Source organism: Galeopterus variegatus, unplaced genomic scaffold (genome assembly GCF_000696425.1).
Source record: "Galeopterus variegatus unplaced genomic scaffold, G_variegatus-3.0.2 Scaffold14489, whole genome shotgun sequence".
NCBI classification, from domain to species: Eukaryota; Metazoa; Chordata; class Mammalia; order Dermoptera; family Cynocephalidae; genus Galeopterus; species Galeopterus variegatus.
Window position 1 is genome coordinate 61 of NW_007740600.1, and position 9,849 is coordinate 9,909.

Genomic DNA, 9,849 nt, shown 5'->3' on the forward strand with positions numbered 1-9,849 from the left:
ACAGACATCTTGAACGGAAAGACACTTGAACATCCTTAATTAGAAGACTTCGGGCTTTTTGACAACTAGTGACCTAGAACAGTTTTTTTCTTCTTCTTAAGCTTGAATAGTATAAATACTGTACATAAGTAAATAAGTACAAAGACATCTTGAACGGAAAGACACTTGAACATCCTTAACTAGAAGACTTCAACTTGATCTCAGTTTATGAAAATGGTTTTATATAAATGATCACTGTAAAGTGAAGTTTTGCCTTTAAAGTAGCTTTTTTTTTTTTTTGAGATTATAAGTGATGAAAATATAATTTAATGCTAGTCACAGAACTCCTGGACTTCAAAATAAGTCTGCAGCCTCCACTTTGAGATATGCTGAGAATTGGTTGTGATTTAGTTTCCTGTTTTCTCTTGAGTGTTAGAAAAGCCTGGGCTTGTGGGGCCTCTGCCTGTGTGTCCCACATTCTGACTTCTTTTTGTGCAAGAAGAAGCAGGGAGAAGTCAGCAAGGCCGCCAGTGCCGACAGCACGACTGAGGGCACGCCCGCCGATGGCTTCACCGTCCTCTCCACCAAGAGCCTCTTCCTCGGCCAGAAGGTAGGCAGACGTGTGGCTTCAGTCTGCTCAAGGGCCCCGGGACGGATGGCAGGCCTGGGGATTCCTGGGGCCACTCCCAGCCTCGTGGGTGGACAGAGTGGCTTTGAGAGTGGCCTCAGGGGAGGTGAGGTGCTGAGGAGACCACAAAGCTGAGGGGGGACTCTGGCAGGTGGGGAATGGGAGATAGTGCTAAAGAGAACAGGGGGGTTCAGTAGAGGATCAGGACCCTTGGGGTTAGCCTGGAAAAGGAGCTACTTCTGTGGGGTAACTTAGTCATCAGATAGCACTGGCCAGAAAACTAGGCAGAAGTCAGAACCCCCCTTGTGGAAGGTGCATGATCTGGCAGGTGGCCTACCTGTTCTGGTGGGCCCTAAAGGCAGAGCCCCCAATCTGATCCCGGGCGGGATTGTTTCCAGATACACTAATGGGTGCACTGGGTTTCTTCACTGAACCACCAGACGACTCTTCAAGCCAATTGTTTGTTTGTTTTAACCACGGGCAATATATTTTCAGCCGCCCCAGTGATGCACCTTTGCCAGGACGCCATGGTTTTGTAAAAGACGATTCACTTTTATTGAAAATAAAAATGATGCAACAGCTTTTAAGACCTGAGAATGACAGTTAATTAATATATCTCTATTAACACCAAAAAAAGGGGTGGGGAGAGAGGGAATTAAGTTTTTCTCGATTTTTTTTTAACCTACATTCAAAAAAATTAAAGGAATGAATTGACCTTCCTTGTAAATTTGAGTTTAGTTTGAATGGTAACAATTTGGTTGTGAAGCTGCATCATTTTTAAATCCTCACTGTCAGTTTTCTTTTGCATCACAGTGACACGGCTCTCTGCTCACATCATTGCAAGTCCTCCCCCACCCCGTTCCCTCTTCCTATCGCTAATTGCACTGTCTCTCATGATGCACTTCCTGTGGTGGACTCTGTATTCCAGAAAATAACCATTACTGTTTACATTTTATAACCATTATCTGTATTTTGTATGCATTTTTCAAAAGAAAAAAAAAGCAGCACTAGTTGTCATCTTAAGGTCTGGGGCTTTAAAAGGTTCTGTTTAAAATATTTTTTATTCATTTAAAAATTCTAACTCAGCAGTGAAGGCAACCACCTGGGTCTACTTTCACACCCTTTAACATGTTCTTTGAGTAATATTGAAAGTTAATGTGACCTGTCATCCAAATTGCTTCAGTTTGAACTAAAGCGTGAAAACTGCCCTGCTACTTAGTACTAGCTCCAGTGTGTTCTGGATCCCCAGTACAGACTATTAGCCAGGAGACTTGGAGGCCTGTTTAACAGGTAGAACAGTTCAGCCCCATGGGGTCACTCTTTCCCTCACTCCTGCCGCACCCTGCCCTTGGGTGCCCCCAGCTCTGGCCTCTTCCTTCCCTGTGTTCTTCTTGCTACCTCCTATTGGTCACCCCACATCCAGCCTACAATCAGAAATCTTCACCCTGCTCTTTGCTGGGTGAACTCAGATTTTCCCAAACTAGCAGCAATGAGCTATGCAAATGTCCATGTACAAATGGATATCCCTTTCTTGTTGCTCGGCTCTTCAGAAAGAAATGGGATCAGATCTCTGTCTGGGCTCTGTTGCATGTGAGCCCTGGAGGAGAGGTGGGCAAGGGCTATAGACACCTTGCTGGCTGCTCTGCAGAGCTGTGTGCACATTAGCCTTTCAGCAACTCTTCTCTGACATGTTGGGTACATCTCAGGTCTCAGGATCAGGTGCTACAAGACTAGAAATATTGTACAATAAAGTACAAATCTAGCTAATACCGACTGTCCCCCACTCAGGGTTGGGAGGGAGCGTCCAAAAAGCCACAGAGATTTATTGATACTCAGTAATAATTTACAGACGTATCATCTAGTGTTATTTAAGAAACAGAGGAGAATGAAAGCGGTGGGCTTGATAACGAAGCTAATGTGCCTGTTTGATATCTTGACTTTTGGAGGGAGACTCTGAAAAGATTGGTTGAGCTGAAACCCCGTATAAAATGGTCAGCTGTAAGAGGAGGGGCTGAATGCAGACACAGGCAGACCCCCAGCCTTCTTTCCCAGATCATACATTCCAGTCTCTTAGTGGTGAAAAGAAAATACAAAGCTGCTGTGAAACTGCCCTTCCTGTTAAATGTGCTTGCAATAACCCAAGATTCACATACCCAGGAAGAGGTACCCCCAAATCCAAGACTTCATATGCCTTTTAGCAGAGTAAACTGTGGCTTCATAGAATAAAGCAGCATCTCAAGTCAGCCTGGGCACAAGTGTTAGAAACTGGGGTGCCAGCTGCCCTTTTTGGAACCCTGCATCCCTGCAGCATGAGATGGTGTGAACATTGATATTTCAGAGCGTTATTTCGAAGCAGTATTTTCTGGCCCTTTATTGGGTATTACTGTCAGGTAAAAATCATGGTATATAGTTCAGAAGGGGCAAGAGTAATAAAACCAACACATACAGATTTTACACAAAGCATATTATAATGTTATTACAGAAATTAGTTTTGACTTGGATTTTAGGAAATGTTTCAAAAAGGGTACTTTAAAATAATGACTGTATGGTACTCTGTGTTCTATGAATCTTATTTTTCCATCTATGACAGTGAAACCAATGCTTCAATATTGTAAGCAAGCTGGGGTGGACGAAGGTAATATCTGCTTGCTACAGCCCTGTAAAGGCCTGGTTACTAAGCTACTCACAGAAGGAAACAGCCCAGGGCTTAGGAGCCAGGTCTAATTGTTGTTGTTAATGATATATTTCACATAATGAAGCCTTGCCCTGTAAAGGCCTGGTTACTAAGCTACTCACAGAAGGAAACAGCCCAGGGCTTAGGAGCCGGGTCTAATTGTTGTTGTTAATGATATATTTCACATAATGAAGCCTTGGGAGTAATCACCCTCATTACTCTGATTTTACCCAGTGTTCACACACATTTTTTAATTGTTTTAAAAAGAAAACAGTGTTGTGAATCTGAGTCAACTAAATGTTTTTGCTTTGTGTTTCAACTGAGATTTGCGGTCTCTTTGGAGAGGTAAAAACCTGATGGTTTTATTTCCAAAAAAATCCCTTCCAGTGTGAATACCTATACATCTGTCTGTGCCAATGGCAGTAAATGATTTAGGTCTCCTTGGTAGAGTAAGTGTTTGAAGCAGCTGGCAATCTCAGGAGGGTGTACATGAGTCTTCATGCCTCCCAAATGGTCAGGGTCATGGCCAAGCACTGGAGGCCATCAAAGGCAGACACGGCTGCTGTGGGTTTTCTCCCTGTGATCCACACACCCTTCTCCTGGGAGCTGAGAGACTGTAAGGACAGAGGGTTTGAAGCAGCAGTGAGGGAGAAGAGCCGTGCACCCCTTTCCACCATTGTGGCCAAGGACTGGCCGTGGAGACAGTTCCGAAAATGGATGAAACCAGGAGGAATGGCTCAGCTAGCAGGCCTCCAGCAGTGCCCACACTCAGCCCTCACTTTGTGAGGCACTTTCTAGCCAAAACCCTCCAGATGTCACCACTAGGCCAAGGGCTGTGGAGAAACTGAGGCTGGGCATGTGTGCAAGGTGGGCAGCATAGCACAGGTGTGAGGGCAGGAGTGGCCTTGAGGGGGCCATAGGGAAAACATGGTTCTTGTGAGGGAGGAGTCTGTGGAAGACATCACCCTTCCAGCCCCCCTGGTTGGAGTGGATTTGAAGGACAGGAAAAGAACTGCATTTTATGTGGCTAGCACAGGGAAATGAGACTGGCCAGGCTTCCTTACTTGTCCATTATGAAGGAATGAGAGACACCAAAATTTGACAATTACAGGATATATTCAACATTATCACTCAGATAATCTTTAATATCACTTTCATTGCTAAAATTGAATTTCTGATTATATTTTTTTGAAAATAGAAGAGATTGAACTGTGTGTCCTGTAGCCAAGTAGGTCAGGTCAAGGCAGTCTGCATGTCCCCCAGTAGCTTGAAGCCACTGGTTTCTTCCCTTTCATCGACAAACTGCCTCTTGACTTACCCTAAATGGTGGGTGCCAGCCTCCTGTCCAGGTGAGGCCAGGTTGGCGCTGAGCTACCTCAGGTCCAGGCCAGGCCAAGGTCCCAGTTCCTGAGCTCAGGCATTTTCATGAACCCTGCTTTAAGGGAAGGGAGGGACATTCATTTTATCTCAGAATTATGTGAGGATATTAGATGTTCAATTCCAACTCTATGTACCTACAGAAAACCTAGCACTATTTTAGGCATTGTGTGGCACTTAGGTTTAGGAGGCAACACACTCTCTGCCTTCAAGGAGCTTATACTCTAATGAGCTCACATCATGAGTAGAGAACAAGGATTAAAGTGGACACAACCTCTGTAGAGAAGACTTGGGTACTTTAGACTTAAGAGAGTGGCTACAGGAGAGCCAACTGTGATTAAAATCATCAGATCCCAGTGATGGAAAGGATCCTGAAGGTCCTTTGGCTAAGTTCCTTTCTCCCTACTCCACAGCCAATTATCTTAAGAGAGTGGCTACAGGAGAGCCAACTGTGATTAAAATCATCAGATCCCAGTGATGGAAGGGATCCTGAAGGTCCTTTGGCTAAGTTCCTTTCTCCCTACTCCACAGCCAATTATCCCCCGCCCCGCTCTATAACTTACAATACCCTGTGGTCACTTCCTCCAGTGGCCAACAATATTCATGGCTGCTTTACATTGTCCAAGCTGTTGTTTAAAACTTGTAAGTTTTAAAGAAGTAATCACCTTTTCAAATTCTATATGTACTATTAATGATCCTCTTCTTTCCTGGCAAATCAGACTAATCTGGGAAATTTTCATAGTTCCCCAGAAATCTGATTTCCCAACCCCCAAGTACCTTCTCTGTCACTTCAGATGTACTTCAGATGGCCACATGGCCTTTTGACTGAAATGCCCAGTTGGATTTCACCCCGGGTGGAGAGAGGGGCCCTGGGACCTCCTCAGACTGGGCATCTGCCTTGGCCCTGCCATGCCTGCTCACATGTGACCAACTGGACAGCAAGGTTCTTTCCACACATGTGCAAACATGGCCCATTTGCACCCTATGCTTGTGGGTTTTCTTCTGTTCAGGGGCACCACTATTTTTATTCGTGATCATCTCACTTTCAGCTTCTGCTCATTGGTCCAGCCTCCCCAAGCCTAGTTGATTACCTATTTGTCTTTCCAAAGTGCCTAAATCAATTTGTCTCCTCCCCTCCCAATTCCACACAAACACCCCAAGTACACAGTTTCTAGTCTAGAGAATTTTTTAAAAATACATATTTGTACATATTTTATAAGCATTAAAACTATTTTGTGGCTCAGCCCCACTCCTGGGGACTTCTGCTGAGCCCTAGTGCATAACATAGCATAGTTGGAAAATCACTACTCTAGTCTCCATCCCCTGTCAGAGGGGTAAGGGGAATTAATTGGCCTAGGATTACTGTCCTGGATTCCACTCTGCCTCTTCCTTTTCTTTAGGTACAAGTGCCTGCAGTCTCATCCTCAGCTGTGGGTGAAAGAGCGAAACAGCACTTGGCTGGCTGCCAAGTCTCAGTGTTGAGCAGTGGTGGCTCCCAAAGTATAGTAGTCTGTGCTTCCAAGAGCAGGGCTGCCTCTGGGCAGAAGGGAAGGCCATGAGTCCAGAGAGAAGTGGGAATTCTCCAAGGAACTTCAATTCTCCCTCACTTCAGCAAAGCCAAGAAACCCCCAGTGTCACCAAAGAATCCCTTTCCCTAGACAGAGTGGTTGTTCTCCCGAGAACAGAGGCAGCCACCAGCTACTGGGATCTTTCCAGCTAGTTGAATCGGATCTCATGAAAATAGCTGCTTTTCCAATAACACATTTCTGAATACAGACCCAGAAACATCTATACAATTAAAAATAGTGTGAATTTTAAGGACTGAACATGTATAATTTTTAAACAAAAAAGGAATCTTATGTCTTAAAAGTATACTCATCCACGCCACACCAAGTGAAGTGTTTCTTTCCTTTTTTTCTCCTTTGTCTTCTTCCCTCGCCAACCTCTTGCCTTTTCACACAGTGTAAGGTTTTTTATTGGTGGGAACAGGGAGTATTGGCTTAGTTGGTTTTTATAAACAGCATTTGCAGGCCGGCCCGTGGCTCACTCGGTAGAGTGCGGTGCTGATAACACCAAGGCCACGGGTTCGGATCCTATATAGGGATGGCCGGTTTGCTCACTGGCTGAGCGTGGTGCTGACAACACCAAGCCAAGGGTTGAGATCCCCTTACCGGTCATCTTTTAAAAAAAAAAAAAAAAAAAAAAAAAAAAAACCAGCATTTGCATGGAGTCAAATGCATACTAATGATATCACAATAAAATCCTTTACCTTGTTCTTAATCCTGAGCATTCATTTGCCTTACCCTCTGGCCTCCCATCTGTGCCCCTTCTCCCTGAGGGCGGCAGTCAGGCCCTGGCCCTGGTGCTGACCATTTCTTTTCTGTGCCTCTGCCCTGGCACCATACTTCTGAGAGCTCATTATGTGAGATCAACCCTGATAGCCTTCTTTCAGCTTTGGGGATGTGGGTGGCCCCTAAATCATCCTGTAGTGCTAGGAGCAATAACCTAGAAAGTCCAAATGGAGAAAGTTTGTTCCTCTTTCTTCTTTGAATACTTATCTGAGGCCCACTACCCTTTGGCAGGGCCTGGCCAGAGTCCTTCCTTGGACATGGGACCAAATTTATTTCCACAACTCCTTTCTCCCAAAGAATGATTTTAGTCTAAGCAGGTCCCTTTTTTGAGAATCTGACGGCTTCTGAGAATCAGAAATGTGGGTTTATATTTCTGATGCTTGTAAACTGTCAGGTTTTTTGTTTTCAAACAAAATGTTTGGCCCCAGAAGTTCAGCAACTTCGAACTCAGTTGCTAGGAGCCTCCCTGCCAGATGTCTGCACACAACCATCTCCTCTGAGTGAGGCCTGGACAAAGACTGGCCCTGCAGACCATGGTCACCCCCACCCCCAGCCTAGATCATAGTTGGTCTTGGGCACTAGCTACTTGGGGGCTGCTTAGGCATTGCACTTTGCTGCAGCTGTTATGAATTGATGTCACTGAGGAATGAGCATTCATTAAAAGAGAGAGTGCAAACTTTTGCAGCTGTTATGAATTGATGTCACTGAGGAATGAGCATTCATTAAAAGAGAGAGTGCAAACCTCACTGCAGGCACTTGTACCTAAAGAAAAGGAAGGGGCAGGACAGTAGTCCTAGGCCAATTAATTCCCCTTACCCCTCTGACAGTAGAATCTGGAACTTGGGATTCCTCTCTTACTCAAATGCTGGGGGTTGCTATGGCAACAGAGTAACAATGAGGAGAGAGGACATTCCAGTGGCTTTTCAGAAAAAGCAAGTTGGCTGGGTAACCATAAAACTGACTCAAGGAAAATGCTCAATAAGCCATCTATTTGGGCCTCACAGTAACCTGACCAACGAGGTGTTTAAAAGACATTTTGTCTTGCTGGAGAACTGCTGTTTTTCTTCCTGGGTTGAAGATCTTCAATATTACGTGACTAATGGGCACATAAAATTAGGTATTACTAAGCATCACACCGTTCTCACTCCTTGCCACTCCTGAGCAGGGCAGGGGAGCCAGCCAGCAGTCACAGTGATGGGGACAGCCTTAAAGACCCACAGCCACTTGGAGGACAATGGCAGAGTTACTAGGGGTTTACCCAAGCCAGGTAGGACTTCTGCACAGCCCTGGAACTCAAGGATGAAGACAGTCCCAAATACAACCACCACCCCACCCCATCCCCAGCAGTGAGTACTCTGATCCTAGATCCTGACAGCTACTTTACTTTGGCCCCCAAATCACAAGTTCCTTTAAAGGAAAGTCAGTTGTCCAGTACAATGTGGCTTGTGCTTCCCTTTTGCCCCAAGCATCACCCAACAGGTTCTGAAGATAGACTAGCTTGCTTCCTTTCAGTATCCCAAGCAGCACTGGAACCTTATGTTCAAAATGGATTCATTTTAGCCAGCAACTCTCTGTCTCCCTTTGTTCCCAGTGCACTTGGAGTGCGCACTGCCCTTCACCTGTATCCCAAGGCTCCCTTCTCTGCAACTTCCTAGCTCTCCTGTTATTTCCCACCTCATGCTTTTCTTTTCAGCTGAACCTTATTCACAGTGAAATCAGTAATTTAGCCGGCTTTGAGGTGGAGGCCATAATCAATCCTACCAATGCTGACATTGACCTTAAAGATGACCTAGGTAATTGGGGACGGGGTTTGGCACCACCAGCTGTCAGATGAAAAGTTATGGAACCCAGAATTTAGGTTTTCTCACCTGCCCAGACTTCAAAATGGTCAGGTCAAATTTCTAAATCCAAGATTGATGTTTGAGTGTAGACACTGAATATCTACTTACTCAAGCCATTCCAAACAGAAACAGTCTGGTATGCTTCATTAAGTGCAATTGGCTATTTTCCCCTTGATTGCAAATATATTGTTATCTAAATTCTTTTCCATAATCATCAAACTGATTGCTGGTTACTTGGGGGGGATTTTTACATGTGTTTCAGTTTTTTTTATTTTTGTTTCTTTTTAGAACTGAAAAATCTCAGGTAACTACAAAATGATAGTTTCTCCATTTAAGCCTTAATTAAAAATGACACTCAAAGCTTGAAAGGGAAGACAAGCCATATCAGTATACCATTAAGCTGTCTTTACTACACAAGCAAATTGGCTTCCCCCAAATTTACAAACCTCCTGTCACTTTAACTTTTTCTAGAACTGAAAACAGTATATGACTGAGTGCCGCCTTCATGAATTATTTGGCTAGAGGACAACATTAAACAAAAGGGCAATATCTCTCTCTGAGCAAGTTCCTATGGAGGAAAACTGCCCCAGAACTATGATTTCTCCCCACCTAGAAGAGCAGACGGTTCAGGGCAAGCTGAGAGGTACCCCTCAGGTGTCCCACCTCTGTGGCTTTGTTTTTGCAGATGAGGAACCGTCAGCTCAGGGACACAGTAAAGGCTCCTGGGAAGTAGGCCACATGGTTGCCCACAAAGCCAGTCTCATCCCTAACATTGACATTGGTATGTTTCATGTGCCTGTAGCTCCCAGCTTCAGCCACTTTGTGAGATGGCAGATTTCCTTATTTCTCTCTCTCTGGAATGAGAGATTCTCATTCCAGAACCCAGGCCTGACCCACAAAAATTGGGTACAGCCATGGGCTAAAGACGTTGGGACTGGGACTCAAGAATGCCCTATTTGAACTTGTTTTCCAGTTGTTACCCAGGTACTTTTGGGGGTG

The 9,849-nt window shown here is 44.8% G+C and overlaps 1 protein-coding gene across 1 annotated transcript in view; it reads left to right on the forward strand.

Moving 5' to 3' along the window:
• Window positions 1-478: 478 nt before the first annotated feature.
• Window positions 479-9,849, forward strand: part of LOC103581978 (core histone macro-H2A.1) — a gene marked incomplete at its 5' end in the record, with an annotated part of 28,679 nt that continues 19,308 nt past the window's right edge. The window contains 2 exons of the mRNA XM_008563672.1: window positions 479-589; window positions 8,703-8,802. Coding sequence (XP_008561894.1) covers window positions 479-589; window positions 8,703-8,802 — 211 coding nt within the window. The remainder of the gene's footprint in view (window positions 590-8,702; window positions 8,803-9,849) is intronic.